General features: G+C 46.2%; 1 protein-coding gene and 1 long non-coding RNA gene across 3 annotated transcripts in view; one reads left to right on the top strand and one right to left on the bottom strand.

Moving 5' to 3' along the window:
- Positions 1 to 26,560, top strand: part of Kcnj15 (potassium inwardly rectifying channel subfamily J member 15) — a 45,756-nt gene extending 19,196 nt beyond the window's left edge. Inside the window, exons 1-3 of one of the 2 annotated variants that reach the window (XM_015478452.2) lie at positions 7,742 to 8,190; positions 18,243 to 18,331; positions 21,455 to 26,560. In XM_015478452.2, the coding sequence (XP_015333938.1) occupies positions 18,259 to 18,331; positions 21,455 to 22,602 (1,221 nt within the window). In that variant the 5' untranslated portion in view covers positions 7,742 to 8,190; positions 18,243 to 18,258 and the 3' untranslated portion in view covers positions 22,603 to 26,560. Of the gene's footprint in view, positions 1 to 7,741; positions 8,191 to 18,242; positions 18,332 to 21,454 lie in introns of those variants that run through there. The other variant, XM_048803678.1, reaches the window with a different exon arrangement.
- LOC125616959 lies at positions 10,951 to 12,834 on the bottom strand. The gene is made up of 2 exons (XR_007347769.1): positions 11,564 to 12,834; positions 10,951 to 11,476 (listed from the first exon to the last, which is right to left on the bottom strand). It is a non-coding gene; the product is annotated as an uncharacterized LOC125616959 (long non-coding RNA).
- Positions 26,561 to 27,754: the final 1,194 nt, after the last annotated feature.

The raw sequence follows: 27,754 nt of genomic DNA on the forward strand, positions 1-27,754 counted from the left end.
AGAGAGAAACCAAACACTGGCGGAGAATCGCTGACTATGGGACCATTTTGTAATACTTGATGGAGATTTATAAACAGTACTTTGGGATGTTTGTTTGTTGGCCATTTAGATTTCTTCTTTTGAGAAACGTCTATTTAATTAGTTTTCCTATTTGTTACTTGGGTCATTTGATTTTTTGGTGTAAAGTTTTTGGGTTCTTTATGTATTCTAGATGTTAATTCTCAGCCAGAAGAGTAACTAGCAAATATTTCCTCCCATTCTGTGGGCTCTCTGTTCATAGTTCTAATTGTTTTAAATTTGATGTGATTCCATTGATTAACTCCTGGCACCATTTTTTAAAGAGGCTACATTTTCCCCAGTCATCAAGGATCAGACGACTGTATCTGGGTGGTTTTTCCCTCTGTCTTCTGTTTGTACCATTGGTCTTTGTGTCTGTTGTTATACAATATCACAAAGTTTAACAGAAAACAATATCATATGCCAAGGACTGTGCCACTGAAGGTTCAGAGAAGGACATGACTCAATCCCTTCCCACAAGGGACTTGCCATTTAGAAGCAGAATAGAGATAAGAAGCTTTGGCACATCATGGCACCCTGGTAAGGCCACTGATGTCACAGTCTGTAGTGGTAAAGAAGAGGAGGGACTCTTCAATGACCCTGCAGTGAAAAGGTCAGCCAGTGCAGACAACTCTGGGCAGCTGGAGGACCCAATACTGGATGGACTTTCCAGGCAGGAGAGACGAGGTGAGGACAAGAGGTGGAAAGGTTGAGGCAGCCCTGGGCATATAGGGACATGAAAGCAGCTCATCATCATTGAAGTGTGGACAATGGAGAGGGGAACATCCAGAGATCTGGCCAAAATGATAGCCAGGGGCTAGAGCATGGAAGAACTGGGTTATAAGGTCAACAGTTCAAAAATGAGGGTCAGCTGGGCTTGGCCCAGGGGTAGAACACACAGGTGCTGTGGCTCGGTCCACTGACAGGACACCTTCTTGGTTTTGAACAGTGGTGTTTGCACTTGGAGAGATTGCTTCCAGAAGGACGACAGAGTGCAGAGGGTGAGGAGGCCAGGAGAGCAAGAGCCAGGGCTGAGGTGGCTTGGGAGTGGAGCCACAAAGACCTGCACCAGGTGGCCACCAGAGGGGGAATGAGCAGGGTGGGAACAAGAATCGTCCAGGAGAGCAAACAGAAGACGGAGTGGTGGTTGATGGTGAGGAAGGGGAGGGAGGCAGACGCTAGCCCTGGCTTGGGTGACTGTGGAGGCCCGTCTGGAGTGAACAGAGGAACAGGAGCAGGCTCATGGCAAGCGCTGGCACCATCAACTCTGAAGACTGATGACTCCATGCTAGGCACTGCATCTGTCACCAGCAAGGAGTGGTGTGCCTGAGAGACTGAGTCCGATGACTTTCCCTCCACTCACTGCAGCCACCATGGAGGAGCATTGCTTTTGAGATCCAGGACTGCTTTTCCAGGACCGAAGGTCCCACATTCCTTTGGCCTCCACTCATTCCCCACACACACACATCCCACACACACTCGAGCCCTGCTGGGACCCAGGCCTGCACCCCAGGGAGAAGTGCTGGCAGCCACGGACCAGGAGCTGCCTTTCTACTTGGAAAGACCGAGCTCTAACTATGGTCCTGCTACTGACCAGTCGCATGATCTTAGGCAAACCTTGACTTCTCCAGGCCTCCAGTTACTAATTTCCACCTGAGTTTTACCTGCGTTATTCCGAAGTTCGGAGTTATGAGCACGTGAACTGCTGACACAGTGTTGGTCACGTGCACACTCTCAACTAAAGACAGTTGTCAGTTGGAGAATTACTATAATCAGACACAAGTCAAACAGCTCGAGTACACAGGGGAGAGTGTTCCGGAGCCCAAAGAACCAGGGAGCAGGGAGGGAAGGCACTGAACCCAGGAGAAGGGCAGTGTCTCAGAAGGTTCCGGAGAGCAGGGAGTGGCAGTCCCTGCAGGGTGGCACATCCACAGGCACAGGTTCTGGATGGGGTTCTGGCTGTAGATCAGGGGAACCTTGAGCTGGGCAGGAGGGGCTTTGGGCAGAGCACTGAGGCTGCCCAGTGCAGAGCACCTGGGAGGGCACACTGCATGGGACAGGGACCTCCAGTGTGAGCCTGCTGGGGCACTGAAGAGAGGAGCCCCCAGTTGCTGCATATGAAGACTCCACCAGAGGAACAAAACTATTGGTTAAAGCTTCCAGAAAGTTCCAAAAGACAAAACTTGCATTTAATACATGCCAAGCACTATAGCAAATGAAGTGGTATGTAGACACAGCTGTTGCTACAGCCTCTGGCATTTCTGGACTTGCATCTCTGCCCAGCATGACTGAGCACGGTTCTGCTCGCATTGTGTTGGCACACTAGGTGGTCAGGCCTAAGGTGGTGGTGTCTGCACTGAACCTGCGTGGACTTTTTCCTTGTCATTTATTCTCAAAACACTATCAAATAGTAGCTATTTCCATTATAAGTCATCTGGAGATGATTTAAAATGCACAGGTGCATGCAGGCAGGTGGTACCCCCATTTTTCTTAAGAAATGTAAGGCCCTGCATTCCTGGGGGAGCAATCCTTGCAGGTGCAGAGGGATGATCATATGTGGCTCTAGTCAATGTGTTAAGGTGGGTGGCAAGGGGGTGGCAGGTCTCAGGGATTTTGAGGGACACTGGGGATATTGAGTATCTTTTCTCGGGGCTCACATCCTGGGAGATGGGTAATGAAGTGAGGCTGGTTTCATGTGGGGCACCTCTGAGCACTGGAGGAGCCATAGTCATCTGGACGGTTGGATGGCAGTGACAAGGTAGACCTGCTTTGGACACACAGGTCTGGGGCTGGGAATGCCATTAAAGGACCCGCAGCAGAGAAGACTCCTGCAAGTGGAACTGAGAGGGAGACGGAGAGCTACAGGGAGCTGGGAGACGGCTACAGCAAGGGTCTGCACTGTGCAGAGAGTCAAGAGGATGAGCAAAGGACTCTGTCCAGCGGCTGAGCCCCTAGTGACTAGCCCAGTGGCACGGTGGACAGATGACTTGGTCCCTTGACTGAAGAGCTGCCACCAGACTCTGTGGGAATGGAGGCCAGGTCATTTGCTTCCTCTAGATAGCTCTCTCCAGCCCTTGTCTTGCCCACAGCTGGCTCCATGGTGAAGGTCACTCTTCAGACCAGCAGTGGGTGCCCCCATGACCCTGGGACCAGCATTTTGGCTTTCTCAGTCTATGGATTGAACTACCAATGACCACGAGCAAGTGGATGCGGACCACAGAACAAACACGAGGACGTGGCCAAGGTCAGGGCCAGGGTCCCATTCCCAGTGCCACCCTCAAATGTCAGATCCTTTGGCTGAAAGTGGGACCAAAGACAGATCTGAGGAAGAATCCTGGGAATTGGCACCTGGATTTCCTTCAGGAACTCACTGCAAGAGATGGGTGCCCTGGCCTTCCATCCTCCTCGGGTCTTCAACCAGTCCCAACGTGTTTGTTCTCCTAGATGTCACAGCAGCTAGAGGCCTGAGTCCATGGGCTGGGGACACGTCTCAGGGGAAGCACCCGGGTAACTCAGCCCGTGTCCCTGTGCATGAATACAGGTTCCACAGCACGTAGGCACTCGTCTGTGATCTCCCTTGCACCATGAAGCTGGCTCAAAATGAAGCCAGGAATATGGTTCAAATTAGGTCAAAGGAGCCTTTTGACCGTTGTGATAGGACTCACAAGCAGATTGTTGGGTAAAGCATGTGAATGAAGAGATTAATTCTATCCAGTCAGTGATGTGTGTGTGTGTGTCTGTGTGTATGTGTGTGTGTGTGTCTGTGTGTGTCTGTGTGTGTGTGTCTGTATGTGGGGGGATAATGTTTCTTCTCTTCTTTTGGATGAAGAGCTTCTGTAACCTACTCATTTCCAGCTCCTCAGGGTGAGGGTGTGTGGAGGTAGCTGTTAGTCAGAATGGAAGACGCCTGGCTTGGCACTTGACATGAGCCCCACAGGATCTTTATGACCAGGAGTGGTCAAGACCTTGGTTTTCAGCTATGCTTCCCCAGAAGAAAGTGTCCAGAGAGAAACCAAACACTGGCGGAGAATCGCTGACTATGGGACCATTTTGTAATACTTGATGGAGATTTATAAACAGTACTTTGGGATGTTTGTTTGTTTGTTTAATAAAGTCAGCTAGTGGCCTTGAACTTTATCCTAGACGTGAACCATCTGTCCAGAAAGCTCTCCAGGGGACCCGTCGTCTGCAAAGCCACAGGAGAGCTTTGATGCTCTCGCCATCTATTTATGGCGTGAATCACCTTCTTTCACGTGTCTAGAGTGGTGCCAGCCATGGTCATCCAGGGGAAGTGAGAACACAGTCACCCTGGTTTTTCGGGGTACTATACACCATGTGCTCCCGACAAGGAACCCTGGCTACAGGAGGCTGATCACTGCTCAGAGTACCAGCTCTGGCCGTCCAGCCTCGGCACCACCTAAGGGCTCACGGAGAGGCAGATTCTCAGACCTTAGAACTTCTGAATATTACTTTGCATTTTAAATAATCCCCAAGGAATTGTACATATGTTAAAGTTTAATAAGTATTTGTCTAAAGCAGTAGATTCAACGATTGGTAATCATTCATCCCCCGCAAAGGCGGGAAGAATACTTTGGGACATAAATGCACAATATATGAAATTTTGCCCTATACTAATATATTATGCATGTTTTTAAGTATGCAAAAGTATATACATTGGAAAGGACCAAGTAGAAGCTAAATTTGAATGATTCCATTATTTGATTGCTATTACTGATCCCATTACTGTTGGAGACACTTGTGCTAAGGAGACAAAGAGAGAAGAGAAGGGAACCTCAGAAGGCTTTGGAGATGGTCAGCATACTTAGGACCTCATGGAACATGAAATGCACAGAAAAAGTAATTCATTGGACTAAAATGAATATGTCTATGCACATGATTTTAATTATCTCTGTCAACTTGACAGATGTGCGACTAATTTTCAAGGTAGGATATTAAAGAATATTCTTTGTCTTGTGAATCGGAGTAAGACATCTAAATTTTTATTTCTAGGTTGATCATTCAAATCAGTGAAGTACCCCACCCATGCCCCACCCCCAATCTGCCTGTCTGTGAATGGGCCTTCTCTCTGATCTAAAATACCATTTATGATATCTTTACATGGGCTACATTGGCTATGTACATGGAGGGCTCTGAGTTCACTTGAACAGCATCTCTGTTTCTCCTTCAAACATTGATTCTCTACCATATGCCAGGCCTTATGCTTAGCATTAGAGATTAAAAGATAAATTAAACACCTATACCTCCAGACCTGTCTTTTATGGGGAAAGACATGTTCCGAAACACATCATTACAGCACTTTATTAAGTGCTGTCACAGGTATGGACACCCTGCCAAAGGCAGAAGAGAGGAACAGGATAAATTCCATCTGAAACAGAGGTGACATTTCACTGCGGCTTTGAGGGATGAATAGGAGTTTGCCAAAGGACACAGGACAAAAGGAATCTGGAGTGGAGGGACCTGCCCAAACAAAGGTATTGGGCAGGAATCTGCTTTATCAGCAGTCCTCTTGGACGGATTGCAAACTCGTCAGTCAATGGCATTAAGCCTTTAGTTAACAGCAAACGATAGCCCTGATTACTTACTGAAAACTCAGTTCTCAGATTGGTACAATCAAAACATCGCTGAGAGTAACTGATTTCATAGACTTGGCCACGACAGAGTGTGGAAAGTTTTTCAGGAGAACACTGTGAGTACTTCTCATTTACAGTAAAATCTGGAATGCTTGAGCATGATCTGTGCTAGGGAAATTGAATTTTCAGATTAACTGCATAAAAATGGAAAATCTGGTTGGAAACCCTTTCTAATTGTGTTTTCCTTTAAAGAGATAACTTCTGCTAGCATTTTAGAGGCACTGCATTATAACATTACCTCGACAGAGAGAGAGAAGGAAAAAAAGAGGATTACACGGTACATCCAACTCTATTTATTGTTTTTTTAAACACATTTTCCATTTTGCTTTGATTTTTAAGGACTACTTAATATTTCAGTTTATAAATATTTTATACATTGAAAACCTTGCTGCATTATTGGTGATCTGGGTGACCCCCAGGCTTCCTGGGGCTCAGACGGGGGTTGCTTCTTGCATGTTCTACTGTTGGGGGAAAAGTTGTGCAGGATCATAGTTCCAGTTCTGCTTGTAGACTGAAGTGCTACATATGTCCCTCCTGTCCCTAGTGAAAGTCAGGTCCATCAGTGCAGATGCTAGTTCTGAGCCCTGGGTAGTGTCTCCCAAGCACTCCCAGGACCTGCACCTGGACCCAGGGTCTCACCCTAGGTGGGATCCTCCGGCATCAGGATTACCTGTGGAGTGTAAGAATGAGCTCCACGCTGCTACAACATCCAAGCATTCAAATGACCTGGGTGTCCAGTAACATGTGCCCAGTGTAAAAGGTCCAGTATCCTCTGGCCAGTAAAGCACCGCCGCACCCTGCCCCACCCATGCCAGGAAGCCAGGTGTCCTCTTTGAGATCGCGTCTCCCTCACCACCTCGTGCCAACAGCACCTGTTAGAGAGGCCTGTTGGGTCTTCCTGGGACCTTGCACAGAGCTCTGCGCTTTTCTCAAGTTGCTGGCACTGTCCCTAAACAGTAATGTGAGCTTGGATTACTGGCCGGGCCCACTGAACAGACTCTCAGCAGCTACGCCTGCCCCTGGCCAGTCCTTTCTCCATCTTGTCGGAAGGATCACTTTAACAAGCAAGTCCAGTCCTGCCTCTTCCTGGAATAAATGCGAAGACATTCCCCATTCCCCTAAGACAAAGGCGACAGTCCTCAGGAAACCCTGCGTGATGTAATTCTGTGCCTTGGTCCTGCCTGGCCCCTCTGTCCTCTCCCCTACCTGACACCCTCCCTACTTCCTGGAAGGCACCAAGCTCCAAGCCACCTTGGGCTTTGCAGATGCCATGTATCCCTGAAACTCACCCTCACCTGGCTTGCCTCTTCCCCTGCCCCAGGGCTTCTGCCACCTAATGCCACCTCCTCAGGGAAGCCTTCCCAGACCCCAGACCAGAATATGTCATATGCCTTATGTTCCATTCTGCCTCTCCAGTTCTTCCCATAAATATCTATAAGCATATCTTGTGGAATGATTTGCTTAAAACCTCTCCTCCCTGTCCTATTCTAAATACACCAGAGTGAGGACCAAGGGGATCCTATTCACTGCTGGATCCCAGCACCCCACACTGACCTTAGCACATGCCAGGTGCCCAATAAACTCTCGGCACAAAAAAAAAGAATACATGTTGAAGGGTTGCATTGTCTTTTCACCTTTTGGATGTTTTTCAAATTGTGTCTTTATAAATGTTGAGGATGAGGGTTTAGGGGAGGAAGGTTCTTATGGATTTATACGAACTTCACATAATCAGAACATAACCCTCTGCTGTTCCTCTGCAGTAAATGTGATTTCTTTTGAGTAAGTCATATTTTGTGTTTTATTGATTGTACACATATAAGGATAACAGCTAACTCCTGTGTAATAACTGGTATGAGCAGACAGATTCGTGTCCCTTTTTAGTCTGACCTGTCACAACCCTGTGAGGTGCCAGACTTGCTGCTATCTCCATGCTACAGATGAAGATACTGAGTGTCAAAGTCTCAGTTGTCCCAAGTTGCACAGCTAGTGTCAACAGGAGCAGGCTTAGGTGTCCTTAACCTTTACACTGTCCTGCGTCTGAAGAAGTGCTGGGTGTTTTCTAAGTACAGAGGTGGTAATGTTCAACCTGGCCTCTGCAGGAGAGGGATTTAATCAAGAAGCAGAAGAGTGGAGGACCTTCAGGCTGGGTTCCAGGTGTGGAGCCCTGAGGGCACTGAGGTGTTCGGAAAGCGGCAGGAGCGCACCCAGGCTCTGACCTGGAAGGAACAAGCCCCAGAGGGAGTGAGAGCCAGGACCTAAGAGTCCTTTAGCTCCGGGACGGTGTTGGGGCTCTGCCCTGTCAGCAGCGGAGCCCCCGGAGGACTTGTGAGGGGACCGTTGTCTGAATTCGTGCTCTGCAGGTGAGCACGCTTTCTGTTTCCCGGTAAGAGAGCGATGGACCATGGTAATGACCAGCTGCATGTGACTGAGCCAGGATTAACTATGACATCCAGCTCCGTGATTCTGAGACATGTCACGCCAGGTATGAAGACCCAGGATTATGTCCGTATCTCGGGTGTTTTCTGCCATCCTCTTTTGTTTCTGGGTCAGGGTGCCACTATTCTAGAGTAGAGGATGTTGGAACAACTCCCCGCGGGTGTTGCTCTGCCTGTGTGAACACTGAAGATGTTCCTTGCTAACCTTGGTATGTGCAGCCCTGTCCTGTTGCAAGAGTGTTGACTTGATTCTAATTGTTAAGTATCCAGGCTATTTTTATAAAGAAACTGTATCTGAGATGGCTGGCTGCGTCTCCGGGGAAAGTCAATCAAGAAAGGTTCAATAGGTCGGCCTGACTTCTGTGACATAATCAGAATCATTGCATTTAAAATTCACAGGTTTAAACCCAGTCCAGAGAGCCTGGGGGTGGGAGGGGGAACACAGGAGGAACTGTGGCCTTAGGAGAGAGGGAAAGGGAGTAGTAGTGTCTTTCCAATAACCTCTCACTAAAATTTATGTGTTTTTTGCTCTAAGGGTGTACAAAATACCATCACTGTATTGCTGCAACTGTGACCTTGTCTTAGTAGCAGGCACAGATATCTCAGTATCACATTATATTTTTGGGGAGATCTTGAATCTGCTCACCACAATTCAAAGGAATAGTTTTTGTTTGGTGATTGGAAAAGAAGCACAATTGGGGGCTTTTTTCCCATATTGTAATAAGGGCATTTTGATATTGGTGGTGTCCTCTGGAACCTTAACTAGTGTACCTATTTAAATACCTCATTCTCAGAAGACACTCATTTGTCTCACGAATACAGCAAAAGGGACCATGATACAAAAGTGGTTAAGGATCCTGAGTTGAAATCGTTACAAGTGAGGCCAGCTTATTAGCCTGGTGAGACCTCCAGGGACCACACAGGAAAAGCTGCCCGCCCCCCACCACCCAGCACACAATGGAGGGATTTGGCTTCAGAGTTCCCAGTACTGTTCTTCCCAGAATGCCCTCTGTATACTAAAACCTTGTCTTTAAGTTGTTTTTTTGGCTTTCTGAGCTTTTCTAGAACATATATTTGTTCTTCCCTAGGGTTGACAGGCATTTAGCAAAAAACTAAAAAACATATCTATATATACATACATATGTGTATATTTATGACTAGTGTGCTATCTGTATCTCTACATTTAGTACATATACAAGTATATAGAAAGTTCATATATCTGCATTTCAGATAAACAATGAATAATTTTTAGTATAAGCCCGTATCAAATATTGCCCAGGGCATACTTATACTAAAAGTTTTTTGCCGTCCATCTGAAATTCAAATTTAACTGGGCATTTTGTATTATAACTAGAAACCCAAACACCACCAAAACTGGTCCAACATCCTCCAGCTAATTAAGTGCAGATGGCAAGAATGTCTTTTCTTACACTGTTTACTGACGGAGATTAGTTCACTGGCAAAGGTCTACCACTTTGAATGTGAAGGCATTTTGAAACTTAAACAGGTCTTATTATCACTTAGAGATCAGAAGCATCTGTGTTTTCAACTGTGGGGCAAGAAAACAACTCACAAATATTACCAGTCCTTAAAATAAATTGACCACAAAGCAAGAATTTGGGTATTAACTGCGTTCTCCTGGGATCCTGTGAGATCCAGTTTCTGTATCAAGAAATGTGGTCAAAGCTTAGACTAACGACAGTGAGACTGGATTGTGAAACGTCTTGACACTCGTCTCGTTGTTAAGTAGCTTAGTTCCAAATCTAGCAAAAGTCCTAATTTCCTTTGTCTGGGGTAAGATTCCCCATGGGATAGCATGAAAATCAACACGGAGAATTCCTCCCCGTATGCAGGTGAATCACACCAAAGTCCACTAGTTGTCAAGTTAACCATAAAGACCAGCAACTCCAAATTCAATTTCAACAAAAGAAAAAAATAGCACAAAAACCAGAAAAACCAGCCTGGCTGCCTGAAATCAGTATCTATATTTATAATGTGCTTTCTATGTTTCCATGTCTTCGTCACTGTCAAAAAATATTATAAATTGGAGGCAAAGAAAGATGCGGGTGAGCGGTGGAAGGTGCTAGACTTAGTCTTCACAGGAGGGAGATGCGATTGGGGGAAGCTCGTTTGGAGGAACTGCAAGTCACATATGAAGTTGGTAAAAGGGTCGCGTTCCAGGCCCTGCAAGTCCCCGTGCCAGAGGAAGACAGAGAGAACTGGCCGCACCTCCTCGGCTTCCTGCGGGTTCTCTTCGTCTTTCCATGCTCCAGCTATGCCCAGTTTAAAGTTTTATTAAATAAAATAAAGTGAAGAATCTATCTGTGTAAGGACCGTCCTCCGATGCCGTCCTCTGACTTATTCCCCGTTACAGTCAAACAAGCCCCAACGCTCGCTCCGTACTTCCTCTTCCTCTGCCAACAACTGTGTTCCTTTGCCATCTTCTCGGGGTCTCAATCAGTCCAGACAAGAACAGCAAGTGCGGTTCCGTGAGCAGCAGAGAACCTGGGCAGCTGCACCTGTGGGAAGCTAAGGCGACACCGCTGGCCTTGGTTTCCCCCAGACATAAATCTTCCTGTTTTACCAGTCACCTCACAGCAATGCATGGCCAAGACGGGCTGTGATTAAAGGGGAGAGTATGCTTATTACCCAAGCTCTTCACATGTTGGAGCAAGAGGAATCAGGGCTGGTGAACCGAAGGAAATTCCCATCCGCTCTTACCTAGTGCACATTCTTATTCTATAGGAAAGTTAGCTGTTATTAAGTAATCATGTTCAGCTGAAGTTGGTCACTCATAACAACAGACAGATGTATAATGTTTTATTTGGGTTAGCCAGCTCTCTTGCCAATAAAGAGCCTGACATTAAACTGTCTTTACAAAAATATTCAGCAAATGATACCTCTGGCTTATTCCAGTGCTTGGATTCTTTGCCATGGAAAATGGAAAATGAGTCTCCCGTTGAACCTGGTATCTGTTTAAACTTGTCTTTGCTGAGTAGAAAAAGGTTGATGTTCTCTGGAATGAAAAAAAAAATACTAAAAAAGAATCTGCATTTGAGGAGTGAAGGGTATAAGTATGCAAACCACATTTGGGGATGGAAAATGATTTTTTTTTTAGTACTTATGGAATTTGAAACAATAATAATGGAATGGAAACATAGGAAAAAGGCTGAATATCTGACCACAGAGGCCAATTGGATCATTAGATGTTCACATGCAAGGAGGAATGTGGGATTTGTCTTTAAAACAACAATCGATGCTTTTCCAATGTATAATGGGATGAAAGAAAGCTCTCTGACTTACTTACCAAGCCACCACTGCAAACTCTCACCACTAGAAGTTCAGGCACTGTCCTGAAAAAAAATGGGGAGGATTTTTGGCAAAAGGAGCCATTAGTTGAACATTCCTCCAGGTGTCTACCTTGGGAAATGGAGTTCTTTTAAAGACACAGGTTCTTGGGGAGCCACCCCAGAAATTCTGGTTTAGGAGCTCAGGTGCAGGACCTGAGAATCTACATTTTTAACAAGTTCTCCCCAAGGAGGCTGATGCTGCAGTTGGAGGTGGTAAAGGAGGAGGGCTCTCCAATGCTCCCCTGTCTTCAGTATCTGGTGAGAGGGACAGCTCACCTCAGAGTGGTTCAGGACAACAGGGAGAGATCTGCCTGTGGAAAGGACTCAGAAACACAAAGCCTGTTTGCAGCCCCGGCCCTGTTACTGTCTCGGCAACCTTGAACAAGTAACCACCCTTCTGGATCTTCTTTTTCTGTGGATATAAACAGTAGTGTTGAGACGAGGTCAGTATTCCCCAAAGCGTCTCCCAATGTCAGATCAAGGGCATGACGCCTCTCTGTGTAGTTTCATGGGTTTCTTAACTACAGGACTTCTCACAGCCCATAATTGACAAATGTGAAATCTGAATCTCCAAAGGGTAGAGACAATGGGGTTTGGGGGTTCCAAAGGCAAAGCTTTCCAAACTCATTGGACCACAGATTCCTTTAATTGCGTTCTTCCGACACCACACACTTGAGGGAGAGGACCCCAAGGCTTCCTGCCCTGGAATCCAGGCTCTGGGTCCTCCAGGGTTCTCAGCCAGCATGGTGCGAAAGCTGCTCCAGGGTGATGCCTGTCATCCAAGGTAGACACCTGGAGAAATGTTCAACTAATGGCTCCTTTTGCCAAAAATCCTCCCCATTTTTTTTCAGGACAGTGCCTGAACTTCTAGTGCCTGGAAGGGCCTCTTGGATAACTGGGCTCCCACCCGAGTGGGAGCTCCATACTCCTGGGTTTAATACCACCGCCTTTCTTCCCCTGCCACACCATAGACACATTCCCATGTCCTTGCTCATTTTCTCTGGGTTCTCTGTGACTCTATAAGCAGGGAATCATGTGGACCACCATTCTCAAAAGGTGGTTTCAGGCAGACAGCAGCCGTGTCACCTGAGAACTTAGACTGTAGCTCCTCGGGCTCCACCCTGGCACTGCTGAGCCAGGGACTGTGTGCTGAGGCCCAGTCCTACCTGCTTATCAAGTCCTCTGGGTGATTCTGATGCTCTCGGAAGTTCCAGAATCCGAGGCAGGGTCAACAGACTCAAACAGACCTTGTGCGTATCAGTGTCCTTATCTGAAACACGGGAATAGCACTTACTTTAGAGTCCATGTGAAATCTAAAATATTGTGTCTCATGACGGCCTGGCATAGGCTAGGCAATGAATTAATTATAGCTATTTACTCCACCCTGGATGCAAAGTCATGGTGAGCGTGGGCAGATTTCATGCCTCTTCTCACTGGACCATGAGACGAGGGGCCCCCTACGAGCTGGTTGTGATGGGTGCAGATAGGAGCACACTTATGGAGGCAGACAGAGCTGGTCTGCTAAGTCCTCCAGGGATTGACCTTCTGTGCATGTGCAAATTAATCTTTCTAATCTTGGTTTCCTCATTCAGAAAATGGAAAAGAGTATTTCCTCATACGTAAAATGAGAGAGTAGATTTTTAAAAAGGTACTTCCTTGCTTTGAAAAGTGTCTTTTCTGATTGACCTTTGCCAATCAAAAGCTGACAATTATATAAAAATGGTGGCCCCCCCCCAGCACAGTGTGTTTATGAGAAGACTGTCATAAGGCCCTCAGGGGCTTCCTGCTCCACACAAGATGAGAATGGCAGGATGGGGTGCCTTTATAATGCTCCCTGAAAGGTTATCTTGTCATGATGGATTTAAATATTGACTTAGAATTAATGTCACAAGAAGAATCAACCACTCTGTCTACGTTGTCCCCAGGGATCAGGCAAACCTTTCTTCCAGTTAGAATTCTGATAAATTTGGATTCTATCTCCTTCAGTGTCTCATCGTAGACCAACATTTGGAGTTTGCATTAGGGGCATTTCAGGATGTCATGTCTTTCCTTGAAATGCAGTTCCTTTTAGGTCAGGAATGCAATCCAAGCTACAAAAGCATGGAATTAAGGGTACCTCTGTGGACAGGTTTGCACTGGGTTTTGCCTCTGTAACAAACAACCCCAAGATCTCTGCAGCTTACAGCAGCAAGACCCTTTCCTACCTGTTTGCAAATCAACTGTGGCCCTGGGTATCTCATCCCAAGACAGCCCATCTTGAGACCTACCTGAGAGCAATGGCAGACTCCAGTGAGGAGACCAGTGTCTCTGCCCAGATACAGGTTGAGTCATGGCCACTCACTCACACGCCTTTGGCCAGGGCAAGCCTCGTGGCGACCCCTGACACAGGAAGTAGAAACACACACCCCTGTAGGAGCAGGCCCAGAGAAGGCTCAAGCAAAGGGGTAGCAAAAACCTGGAGCAACATACGGCCACCCACAATAGCCCTAGACTGCCACAGCTACCCCTGTAAGGCTCTGCGTTCACGTCCTAAGGCACAGGTCATTGAGCTGGAGCTTACAAATGTGCAGACATCTCTGGTCACCCTTCCCCTCCCATCCTATGATTCTCATGGAGAAGAATGAGCAATTCCACAGTTTCCAGAAAGCTGACATTCTTTCCAACAGTCCTCAGTGGCCTGTGGGAAAAAGTGAGTTTGCAGAAGGTAAATGAAAGTTCCCCAGAAGATAAAAACCAAAGGATTGCCCACTGGAATCTGCTGAGTTGCCTCTGGGTATCTTGTTCTTTTTAAAGACCACCTGGGCAAAGCCATTTGTACACTCATCTCTTCATCATTGATGAAGTCAAAGCCATGGATTCAGAAGTGTCACACCAGCCTCTGAAGAGACCCGTGGACAGCTTTAGAGAGCAGGGAAGGAACTGGCACATGGCCAAAGTCAAAGGTCCCTAGGCATGTGTCTCTGTGGCCAGTCACAGGAGCCCAAGGAGAAGAGTTAAGCCTCACTGGTTTTATTTTCAATTACTTTGAAAACTTCTGAGCTCAGTGAACCCCATGTAGATTCTTGTCAAGCATTTTATTCTACTTAATATTTAAACCTGTGTATACTTAAAGTGAAATTTAATCCAAGTATTTTGGGTTTGTAAACAGAGAGAGAGAGATCATCAAAAAAATTGATGCGTCAGAAATACTTGACACGTAGAGAAAACCTTTTAAGCAAATGAGAAGCCATGTTTTGTCAGAGCTTAAAAGTCAGATCTTCCACATGCTGTTTAGTCTAGAAGAACAAAGTTACAATTCGATTCCAATGTCATTCCTCCAAGCCACACCCCCTCCTTTGCAAGAGGTCTCTGCAGACCTGGGTGAGAAACTCCAGTTTGAGGAGCCAGTGCCCCTATATTGTTTCCATAGGTGAAAAAATATACATATGTATAATACATAACTTATATCTATTATACATTTATACATATGCATTATATATATATACACTATATATATAGTGTGTATGTATGTGTGTGTGTGTGTATATATATATATATATATATATATATATATATATATACACATACACACACACATATATACATACACACACACACACACACACACACAATTCTGCTGCTTGTGTCCACCAGGGAACACAGAATGAAGGTTTCCCAGGGGAGGCAGAAATTGAAAACTTCCAAAATTTGAATGGGGCTCTAAGTTTTCAGAAGGTCTCAATGTTGTGCTCATGAGGAAAGGGAAAATCATTTTTAAACTGATTTTTTTTTCCTAAAAACTCATCCATTTGACATGTGTCAGATCTAATTCTTGAGACTTAGAAAAAAACGGTATTGTATAAACAGGGGATGGCTACCAGAAGGGATGGGTTGAAGTCTGTTGTGGAAATTAGAGATCTCTCTGCAATTAATTTTAGCTAGAATTATTTGTGTTATAATGTATATTTAACATAAAATAAAAGTGTCATCATAGTCTATTTTCCCTAGCATAATGTTTACATATGAATATAAATAACATGTTACAGTTTCGATCAGATTCTCCATACATCCTGGCTTTAAAAAATTCATACCTAGCCTTGGGCCACTGGAGAGATGGTCTTCATCTGTGAGGAGAACAGAGCTGGGTGTTCCTGAAGACAATCTGCAGGTGTTCCTGGGGTCTGCAAGCAGTAGTGCTATTTCAGGATGCTGAGGCTCAGGGAGGGACGAGGGTTTTCCCACATGATGTGGGCATAGCCCCACATCAGTGTGGTGGCTCCCAGAGTGTGTGTAGGAGCAGCAGCCACCTCACTGGGAACTTGCTAGACGTCCGGGTCCTCGGGCTCCACCTCGACCTGCTAAATGAGGACCTCAGCCCTCGGTCATTCTAGTGCAGGGGCACCTTGAGGGTTCTGTCAGGGAGGTGTAGGACTGCCATGTGCCCAAGGCTGGGACCTGGATGAGTCACTTCCCCTCTCTGGGCCTGGGTGTCCTCATCAGTGAGACGATGGTGCTCACCTGGCAGGGCTGCTGTGAGGGTTAGCACAGCTAAGGAAAGTGTCCGCTGGAAGGTGGCAGCCTCTGGTCTATTTGTGGTGATGATTCTTGCTATTGATTTGGCCCTCATTACTATTACCACTCATCTAAGTCTCTCTTAGTTATTTTGATTACTGCTGTTTTGTTCATTAGCATCCTTCCCACTTGTTCTGATGCTCTTCCTGCTAGCTATTGGCCTCTGTATTTCCTCTGTCTGGTTAGTAGCTCCAGGGCCTCTCGTGAGTGTTCTTTCTGACAGAATACTGTCTTCCAGCTTGCCGTGATTGGTTTCTATGACCCTCCACTCTGACAAGAGCCTCTCTTTTTGATAGAATTTCCCTGAAAATACGATGGGGACTCCTGTCCTGTCTCCCCATCTCCTTTTTCTGCCCCAACTGGAAAGTGTAGCTCTTCCAACATTCTTTGTACAACTAAGATTTTTTTTTCAATTTGCCTACTGTTCAGTTCCATTTTAAAAATGTGTTTCTTTTTTCCCCTTAATCTCCAGAAAACAAATGCTGTGCAAAATCAGGGCTAAATGATATCACCCCAAGTGTCTTTTATTGCCTTGAAGTAAGAAAGGACACTATTGTCCCCTCCATTCAGAAGTTCCAGGGACTTCACTTCAATAATGATATTGCCAATCTGGGAACTGAAATCCCAGCCCACAGATCAAAACAACCTAACAAATGCCAGAGAAAGGAATATTATGTCTAGAAACTCAAGAAAACTGCTTGTGGTTTGTACTAGAATATTGTTGATCTGGAGGATTAAGAGAGGGGGGAATTAGAAGAGAATATTCTTTGGTCATTTTTCCCATCATGAAGTTTTGGAAAACTGTTATTGTCTCTCAACATCTTAGAAGTTAAACAGGTGGAACCCAGAATCACTGAGGGAGAAAAGTCTAAGGCAGTAAGATGACAGCATGTGAAATAAGGTGTGTCCACAAAGAAGTAAATGTCCTGATAAAAGGACAAATACTATTAATTTTAAGAGCATGCATCAATACCGATGACAAGTACTGATACCAGTCATGGACGCAGAGGAAACTCTGGGTGGGAACAGAGTTTGCCCAGCATACTGGCTGGTGACTGGGGACAGTTTGACCATAAAACGGTAATTACTGGAAGTAAATGGTAGATCAGAAATAAGCATGAGCTGTGTGCGTGTGTGTGTGAGACAGGTGAAAGTCGTGGGCGTAGACAGACAGATGACAAGCAACAGGTGACAGGTAGGAAGGTGCCTGAGACACAGGTGGAAAACGGTGGTTTGAGAGACTACAGATGATGGTGCAACGTGATGGACATGAATACCCAAAGTCCAGGTATGAAGACACGAGTCGGTGTGACTGTACTTTGTGAACAACCAGAGATATGAAAAACTGTGCTCTATGTGTGTAATGAGAATTGTAATGCATTCCAGGGTCATATATAAATAAGAAAATTAATAAAAGTTAAAAAAAGAAAGATTAAAGATGAAGGATAAAAACATAAAAGATAAAAAGATGATAGCTAGACGGATGACAGATGGACAGATAACAGATAGATTGATGACTGGTATGTAATAAAAATAGAGATAGGTAAGTAGATGCATGACAGATAGATAGATGATAGATAGATAGAGGAATAAGTAGGCTGCAAAAGAGCCTCTTGGATTTAGAGCAGGTTATCTGAAGCGTGGGGAGGATTTTGTACTAACGAGAAGGCTGGCTCAGCTCCAAAGCCTCTGGACCTCCTTCCTCCCCCTGCACCCAGCTGCCAGGCCGCGATCTCCTCCTCCGTGCGGTGTGTGTCGGAGGGGACGGCTGTGACAGTGCTCTCCACTGGACGCTCTATGACTCAACGGTCGCGATGCGTTTCCACAGGCGGTAGACTATTCTGGACTCTTCCTTCCAGGCTCACTGTTGACTTCCTCTGCACTTCCCCTTCCTGCCTCCCTGAGCGCAGGTCAGCGCCGGGGGCCTCCATGGGTGGGTTAACCCTGTCCGTCCAGCGTGTTTGGCAGCGAGCTGTCTCCAGGCGCTGGGGATTCTGCAGGAGGGCTGTGGGGGTGGCTTCGGTTTCATTCTTCAAACTTTCCTTGAGCCTTTACCCTAGTCTGGGCACCGTGCCAGATGACCAGGGAGAGCGGAAGGTAAATGCCAGGGCTGTGGCCCTCGGGAACCGTCGGGGGCCAGCTTGGCTGGGTGCTCTGAGCAACCACCTGTGAACACCACGTGTCACTCTTTCTTTCAGGCAGGAGCAGAGTCCCATGGTAGCCAGGTGGGTGAAGGGGACCGAGGACGTGTCACCTGCCCTGAAGAAGACTCCCTGTGACCTGCCAAGTGAGTGACCAGCTAGCAAACGGTCTGAGGGCAGAGGGCACTCAGGGGAGGGAGAGGGACAGTGGTGGTGGCAGGTTCCCCAACCGATGTCCACCAGCTGCTCTGTCTTCCACAGAGAGATTGGGGACCCGGTCCCCGCACAGGCCATAGGTCTTATTCTGTGATTTATGTCCATCAACCCCCAGAGGAGGCACTGGGGAGGTCACCCACCCCACTCCAGGTGTGCGGGCCCACAGCCCCAGGGCTCCCAGCAGAGGAACGGGAAGCCGTCCCGAGCCTGGCCCGTTGCCCCTGTGGAGGAGAGGTTGGGGCAGAGCCCCAGGGCCCTACCTTCCTAGAAACAAGGCCAGGTTTCCCAGAAGCTGGCTGCAGGCTGAGCTGGGAGGTCACTTGTGGCCACAGGACACGGGTGTACACTCACACTTGAGAACTTAAGCCTCTGTTTTTACTTCACTGGGTTGAGGCAGCCACTTTACAGCCGTTTCCTTCTTTCTCGGTTGAAGTGCATGCAGTTACTTGGTGTGAGCTGTGCTGGCCTTTGGCAGAGCTCATGTTGGAAGCTGGCCTCTGCATCTGGGCGCCTGGGCACGGTGCACCCTCTGCAAAGCTCCGCTGGCCTCGCTTCCCCTCCTTACACCAGCAAGTGGGTCCCGGCACAGGAGAGGGAAGGCTGTGCTCACCACCCACCTCCTGGGCTTCCCTGCGACCTGGATCCCAAGACGGGTGGGACAGGCGTCAACCTGTAAAAGGGATTCTGCATAATGGACAGCCCCTCTCTGCAGTGGCACTGACAAGGGGCTTTCCAAGAAAAGAAAGTCGCTTCAAGGGGACATTTAGTAAATGATGTACCCTTAATAAAGGAGCAGGAAATCGAAATGCCCAGCTGGCCCACTGCATCCTGAGCAGGGGTGGGCTCAGGTGGACACCCTTTCCATTTCCTTGAAGGGTTTTTCCTGGAGGATTACTTCTAAAACTTTTATTGGGACCATGCCCCTCTAACAGAAAAGGTCGCTGCATGAATCATGAACCACTCTATATCAGTTCCTTTTTAAAGAGGAAATTTTTTTCTAATTCTTAAAATACCGGTGAGGTGGAAAAAAACCCTGGCGACCAGGTGAAGTTATCCCTGTAGTCACATGTTAACCTTTTCAAGGAATGTCCAGGCAATTCGTCTCGGTCACCGGGGAGGTACTAAAGGAGTCTGTGCCCAGCCAGCTTGCTCCCAGCTGTTAGCACAGAGCAGGCGTCCCTGGGGCCAGCTGTGAGAGCCAGTGCAGCTTCCAGGCAGGTGTTTCTGATCCCATGTTAGCTGCCCACACTTACCTACTTTTTCAAGTGCTCTTTAAAATAAATCTCTCTTTTTGGTTCTACTGCAGAATTTGCTGTGACTATATTTTTGATTGTTTGAATTTTTTCCAGTTTCATCAAGAACTACAAGAGGTCATAGATTCCAACTTTTCATTGAGTCAGGGAGGAAAATTGTAACAAAAAATATGGGGCGTATGGTAGGTGAGAAATCTGTTTTGCTTAGCATGATATTCTCCAGCTCCATCCATTCCTTGACAAATGCCAGTGAATGATTTTATTCTTCTTTAAGGTTGAGTAATATTCCATTGTGTACATATACCAGATTTTCTTTATCCATTCATCTCGGTTGGTTCCATAGTTTGGCTACTGTAAACTGGGCTGCTATAAACATTGATGTGGCTATGTCACTGTAGTATGCTGATTTTAAGTTCTTTGGGGTATAAACCAAGGAGTGGGATAGCTGGGTCAAATGGTGGTTCCATTCCAAGTTTTCTGAGGAATCTCCATACCACTTTCTATAATGGTTGCACAGCAGTGTATGAGTGTGCTTTTTCCCCTATATCATTGCCAACATTTCTTGTTGCTTGTCTTCATAATTTCCATTCTGACTAGGGTGAGATAAATCTTAAGTCAGTCCACCCCCTAAAAAAGACAAAGGCCAAATCTTTTCTCTGATATGAAGATTCTATCTCACAATAAGGTTGGGGTGGTGGGGCTAGGGAAGAATAGAGGTACTTTGGATTAGGCAGAGAGGAGTGAAGGGAGGGGAGGAGGTATGGGTGTAGGAAGGAGAGTAGAAGGAATCAGACATTACACCCTATGTACATCTATGATTACATGACCAGTGTGATTCTACATCATGTACAACCAGAAGAATGAGAAATTATACTCTGTTTATGTATGATGTGTCAAAATGCATTCTAATGTCATGCATAACTAATTAGAACAAGAACAAAAAGTTTTTAAAAATTTTATTGATATTGTTTGAGTTGTAAAAACTTGTACCAATATTCTCCATTACTCTATCAAAAACTCTCTATGTGGCAGCTTTTAGCTGCTTGAAAAATATCTGATTTTCTAGAATAGAAATCATGATAGCTGATGGTAATGTTCATAGTGTTCCCTGAGATGTGTGCAGAACAGTGTGTGATCGCAGCTCTCCATCTCATTTAATCCTCACAGACACCCTGAAGAGCGGGATTGATTCCCATTTTAAAGATTAAAGAGCTGAGGTCCAGAGAGTTTAAATATCTGTGGTCACACAGCTGATAAATTGCAGAATCCACGTTTTACCCACCTTTGCTGTTCTTGGAGCCTGGTTCCTGCTCTGCCCTCCTGGCAACCTCCAGTCCACACCCACTGGTCTCCCTTCACAAGTCTCTCCTTCCATAGGTCCGAAATTCAGTCCACAGGTCTGCATCCACAGATTCAACTAACCACAGATAGAACATGTTGGTTAAAAAAAAAATTCAGGACTGTGTTGAACATGTACAGGCTTTCTTCTTGACCTTACTCTCTAAACAGAACATCACCACTATTTGCATAGCATTCATGTTGTATTCAGTGTTATAAGTAATCTAGAGATGATTTGAACTCTTCGGCAGAGTAGGCATAAGTTATATAAAACACTGGGCCATTTTATATGAGGGACTTGAGCACCCTTGGGACCTGGCATCCATGGGGCATCCTGGGACCTATCCTGGGGTGCCCAGTGATGACTGCCCCTTCACAGTTATTTCATGTGATTACTTTATTTCTAGTCTCTGGAAGTTCCATGACACATCCCTGTGACATCTTCCTTTGTCATTTCCATAGGTGGTCTCAAGAGCTTGATGATGGACGCCATTCACATCAGCATGTCCGGTGCCCCCCTGGTGAAGCACACTGCCGGGGCTGGACTCAAGGCCAGCAGACCCCGGGTCATGTCCAAGAGCGGACACAGCAACGTGAGGATTGACAAGGTGGATGGCATCTACCTGCTGTACCTGCAGGACCTGTGGACCACTGTCATCGACATGAAGTGGAGGTACAAGCTCACCCTGTTTGCTGCCACTTTTGTGATGACCTGGTTCCTTTTCGGAGTGATCTACTACGCCATCGCGTTCATTCACGGGGACTTAGAATCCAGGGAGTCCATCTCCAACCACACCCCCTGCATCATGAAGGTGGACTCCCTCACGGGGGCCTTTCTCTTTTCCCTGGAGTCCCAGACCACCATCGGCTACGGGGTCCGCTCCATCACGGAGGAATGCCCCCATGCCATTTTCCTGTTGGTGGCTCAACTGGTCATCACGACCTTGATTGAGATCTTCATCACGGGCACCTTCCTGGCCAAAATCGCGAGACCCAAAAAGCGGGCCGAGACCATCAAGTTCAGCCACTGCGCGGTCATCACCAAGCAGAACGGGAAGCTGTGCTTGGTGATCCAGGTGGCCAACATGAGGAAGAGCCTGCTCATCCAGTGCCAGCTCTCTGGCAAGCTCCTCCAGACCCACGTCACCAAGGAGGGGGAGCGGATCCTCCTCAACCAAGCCACCGTCAAATTCCACGTGGACTCCTCTTCGGAGAGCCCCTTCCTCATTTTGCCCATGACATTCTACCACGTGCTGGATGAGACCAGCCCCCTGAGGGACCTGACTCCCCAAAACCTAAAGGAGAAGGAATTCGAGCTGGTGGTGCTCCTCAACGCCACCGTGGAATCCACCAGCGCCGTCTGCCAGAGCAGAACGTCTTACATCCCGGAGGAGATCCACTGGGGTTTCGAGTTTGTGCCTGTGGTTTCTCTCTCCAAAAATGGAAAGTACGTGGCCGACTTCAGTCAGTTCGAGCAGATCCGGAAGAGCCCAGACTGCACCTTCTACTGTGCGGACGCCGAGAAGCAGAAGCTCGAGGAGAAGTACAGGCAGGAGGATCAGAGGGACCGCGAGCTCAGGAGCCTTTTGTTACAGCAGAGCAACGTCTGACCCAGGGTGGCGCCTGGGCTCCCCTCCAGAGCCGTCCCCACATCTGGGCTCCCTTCAAACACACGTTTGCTGTGAAAAGGAAAACGTGTGACACACGCCACACACAGTGTGGACATGCTCAGGCCGCAGCTCCCTTTCATCTGGAGGCTAAACAAGCGCTTCCCCCTGGACAGGGTTCTTTTGAAGTGCTTTCTTGGAAGTGACCTCTAAGAATTCAAGTTTTCTGAGATGGGGATGCACTTCAAAGAACGGGGTGTAGCGCAATAGCAATGACGTCCTGCTAAGTGACAGACATTGAGCAATGCCGATATTGAAAGGCAGTGCTTTTCTCTACAGGAATGTCAGCTAGAATATGAGGTATTTATTTAATCCAAGTATCAAAGGCATTACTGTTGAGGGTTAAAATGTGGGTCAGTATTCACTTGTATTATTGCTCTAAAATATCTTCTTTTTGTCCAAGCAGAGAAAATGTTGTATATAATGATGGCTATCTGGTAATGCTTCAAGAGGGACCATACTCACAAAATACAGCCATTCCATGTTTACCATCTTCAGCAGACTGAATTGATCAAAGCAGGAATTAACAATTGCAAAAACATTCCATGTCCCTATGTTGTTATTCCCACTAAATATTTTGATGGGATGTCTAAGCCCCTTTCTATTAAAAACAAAATGTGGTTGAACAGCTGACAGCATCATCTAGGGACTTATGAACAGCACCAACCAACAGGTCATCAGGTACCAGCTGACCTTGCGGGACTAGTGTCTGTATCTTAATAGTTCCCCCTGGTGATGTGTGCTCAGATGAAAGTTGGAGGTCTCTGCCGTGGCCAGGGTTTCCAAAGTCCCTCTCTGAATATCTGTGGAGAACTAACCCTGTGGGTCCCGTGCCTGGCCTCCAGACCCGTCTTCTCCTTAGCTCTTACAGCTGACCAACGTTTCTTTCAGGCGCTTCACCTCTTGCCTATTAAAATACCTTGCCCACAAAGGAACTGCAGAGAATTATCCACTGATGTCCACAGAGAGCTCTTGAGACTCGTGGCGTCTCCTCAAGCTCAGAACACAGCTGGATGATCATGGTCACCACAAAGAAAATATAAGTCTTATGGCAATATACAACGTTCGCTCAGAGGTGGTAGTTTATGCGCTTGGGTGGGCTGTGAGAGAGAAGGATATGAGAGCAAGCAATTCATAAGCAAGAGGACCTCTTGAGCCGGATGCGGTGGTGCACACCTATGATCCAAGCAGCTTGGGAGACTGAGGCAGGAGGATCGAAACTCAAAGCCTGCCTCAACAACTTAGTGAGGCCCTAAGCAACTCAGTGAGACCCTGTCTCTAAATAAAATACAAAGAATGGCTGGGGATGTGGCTCAGTGGTTAAGTGCTCCTTAGTTCAATCCCTGGTACCCCCCCCACCAAAAAAAAAAAAAAACTCTCGTTGCAGGAACAAAATTTGTTAATCTCATAACATGTAAAAAAAAAAAACCCTCAGTGTTTAAATACATCTCATACAGCTCAGTGTTACAGAGGTAACATTTTGCCTCCGGCAAAATTTAGGAGCCCAGTGCCCTGCATTTCTTTGGGGAAGAGAGTAAATGGTCCAGGATTGATTAAATGTGCAAAAGGTGAATGCTCATTTTATTCAAACCAAGACAGATTTGCATATTCATTCAAGCAGAACACAACTAAGAATTGGAGAACAGTGCATACACCCACGTGAGCCCCCAGGCACGTGCACACACGTAAGCCTAGCTGGCTCTTCAGGCAGGCTCATGGAGTCACGCACGAAAGACATTTGCCATTGAAACCCAGTTCTCCACCATCATGCTCACGTGTGCTTCATCCTGTGAGAGTATAAACATTGGGACTCACAGAACCTGGGGACAGCAAGCTAGCCTCGAATGGTCCGGGAAGTGGTGACCTGCACTGCAGCACATCTCCTCATGGCTTCATGTTACCACATTTGCAAGTGTCTTTGCTAAAACACAAACGTGTAAATAATGGCTCCAGCCTGGGACTGAACTAACCTATTGCAAATGTGAGAGTAGCACAGGCAAAGTTTGTAAAGATTTGAAGAAAAATCTCAACCCAAATGAGAGGAGGATTTTGTCTTTAATTATTCAGGAGGTTTTTTTTTTTTTTCCTTCTTTCTTTTTCTGTTGATAATTTCATGGCAGTGTGCTTTAGACTTCCATTCTTTTCAAAAATAGTACATGTTACTGTAGTTAGACATTAGCCCTTCTAGATATCGTATTCATTTATCTTTATTGTATATGGTGGTATAATCAACAGGGAAATAATGCCAAAGGCACGTTTACAGATTCTTTTTGTTGCACTATTAAATTCTTTTTGAAGTATTTACATCAACACTATTCTGAATGTGATCAAAATTAGGATGCTAGCTTATCTATATTGTATGTGGTACATATACATAAGCATAGGATTCAGAGAACTTTTGTGTGTTCACTTAGCATATCCTATTAGCCAGATTTGGAAGACTTGATAACCTGATCTTTTGCACTACATACAAAACTACATGTGGTATCTTAAAAGCCAACACACGTGTAAGTCAACAAATCACAATATGATGCTCAATAAGTAGTTCTAAAGTTGTGTCTGGATTGAAACCTGTTGTTTTCCTGACACACCTGAGTGTTATTACTTCATACTGTTAATATGCTAACAAGGAGTTCAGGTAGCCGTTTGTTTGATAATACCCTGGACAGTCCACGGATTGAAACAGATTCCGGCTAAATATCCAAGTAAGGAGTCACATCTGCTGGGTTAGATTTGACCCGACCAACCTCTTGCATTGTGAAACATGTCCAACGCATTAGGCCTTGTTGGTAAGCCCATTTGAAAACGTTGTGCTCCATCTGGGAACCTGCAAAGTCAACAGCAGTAGTATCCACGAGACCCAAGTCTTCTTCCAGGAACAAAACAGACCCTACTAACATGGCACCTTAGCCAGCGGCCCCAGAGAGCACAGCCAGAGTCAGCTTACGGATCTCCCCGTGAGCCACTGCCGGGCTTGGGGAGGTACACTGGGTCCCTGTTTCACTCATGGGGAAATGATAACACGAGTTACAGTTTCCAGAAACTTTAGATAACTAGCTAATGTGGAAACATAACCATTAATTAGTGGAACAAATATCTAGATAAATTTAAAGACTTATCTTGTTTGATTTTTATTTGAATTAAATTCCTAATTTCAACAGACTGTGATTTTAATATTGTTGAAATGTGAAATAACATACATTTTAAAGTGGCCCTTCTACTCTAAGATGATTCTCCCTTGCTTGGATCCTCAGTGCACCTGTCACGTCTGAAGATGAGAGAAAAAGGAAGGAAAGAAAGAGAAGAGAAAGGCTTTGGGGTGGTTGCTCAGTGCGGGATCATGCTGGGCTGGGTTCTGTGTGGTGTTACAGGGTTTGACCGTGACCCGTGAGGCCAGTCGTGGCTTTGGGTCTTGCTAGACTTTCCTTTGCCTGTTAAAGCGTTGAAATGACTGTTTTAAATGGAAGTTACTCTGTTGGAACTTGCCATGATGTGATTTTTTTAATGAATGTTGCCAGCATTTCGAGTCTTTGTTTCCTGGGAATGGGCAGTGTCCACTTGGAATCCAGCATGCTGTTTTCTGACCCTGGATAGGTCTAAGATGCACTTGGCTTTCCTCCTCCTGGAGAACTGGCACTTCAGGGTCGAGAGCTTAGCATTTCACTTCTCAGTGACTAACTTCACGCCTTTTACCTTTTGTGAACTTCAGTGTCTTCCATCAGAGGGACTCGCAGCCAGTCTGGACCTGGGAGTGCTTTTTTGCTCTCAGAATGAACACGACTTCTGAGCAGCCCTAGAGTCTCCAGAGTTGGAATCCACAATGCAACGATGTGATTAAAATGTAATGGGATTTGGAAAATAAAAGGGCTCCTTAATTTCTTGGGGCATTATTATTTGTTAATATCTCTATTTTTATTGTTGTTTATTCTTTAAGGGAATCTGAAACAGAATCTTTGTCTTCAAAGTAAGGACAGGAGTGAAAAAAAGTGTAAGAAACTAAGCGTCAATCACCTAGATTTTCTAACAGGGGAAACAACTGTGTGTGGGGGTGGGGAATCAGTTATCCCATCTCACATTCCAATAAACCACCACCACGTTCTTCTGGCTTCCAGGAGAAGCAATTCCCAGTCTCCCCAGCACCAATGGGTCATGTTCAACTCTTTTCCAAAGGTTTGCCCCTAGATTCTTAATGGAAAAGAAAATGTAGGGCAAAAATAAAGTTGCAGTCATTGCAGGCCATCTTTGTGCTGTGGCTCTCAGGTCCCAGCCTATCTCCCTCCTACTGGACCTGTGCGTGTTGCCTTCCTTCACGTTCTCTATCCACTCTACCCAGTCAGATACTTTGATGGGTCAAGAAAAAAGTCCAAATGAGAAATTGTGGACATTTAGATACTCAAAAAATGATGGCAGGAATTTCCATTTTTCAATTGGTATATGGGTGGCGGGTAAAAATAGAAGACCAAGAGAAAACTGTTGGTTAGATTTAATAGTTAATTCCTAATATGATTATAAAAATAATCTGCGAGGTCAGGAGACATAATTGACACATGAGTGTAAAAGCCAAGGATGCTGTAAATGCAGGTAAAAGCCATCTCCTAAGGATGCTGTATATGCAGGTAAAAGCCATCTCTTACCAGAGAATGTAACACCAGAGTCAGGAATTCCAGGTGCACTGGACATGAAGGACATGTCCTACACTTAGTGATTTCTGTTCTCTGTCTTGTATGGACTTCCTTGAAACACCCTAAATGTTCAGTGGCCAACTTTTTAATTCTTGGCAAAGCGGCCTAGGCGATCCAAAAACACCCTCACATTTAACTGAAAGTCCTTGTATTTATTTGTCCAACCTGACAAACCTGTGGAGAGTGATCACACAATTCTGGGCATGGTCATTTCTAGGGCAGACACACATTCACGTCCTTTTTCTGGAAGGTCGTGGTTACTCCTAAAACTCCTGGCAGAGGAAGGGGACGCTCTGGGAACACCCGCCCTCTCCCCACCTGGCTCCATTAGCAGAAGTGAGCGGCAGCCCACCTGGGCGTCCTGCATGTGACTCCTGCATCTGCCTCCCCAGGGGGGCCTTCCCTGGGCCCCA

This window comes from Marmota marmota, unplaced genomic scaffold (assembly GCF_001458135.2).
Source record: "Marmota marmota marmota unplaced genomic scaffold, marMar, whole genome shotgun sequence".
Lineage (NCBI taxonomy): Eukaryota > Metazoa > Chordata > Mammalia > Rodentia > Sciuridae > Marmota > Marmota marmota.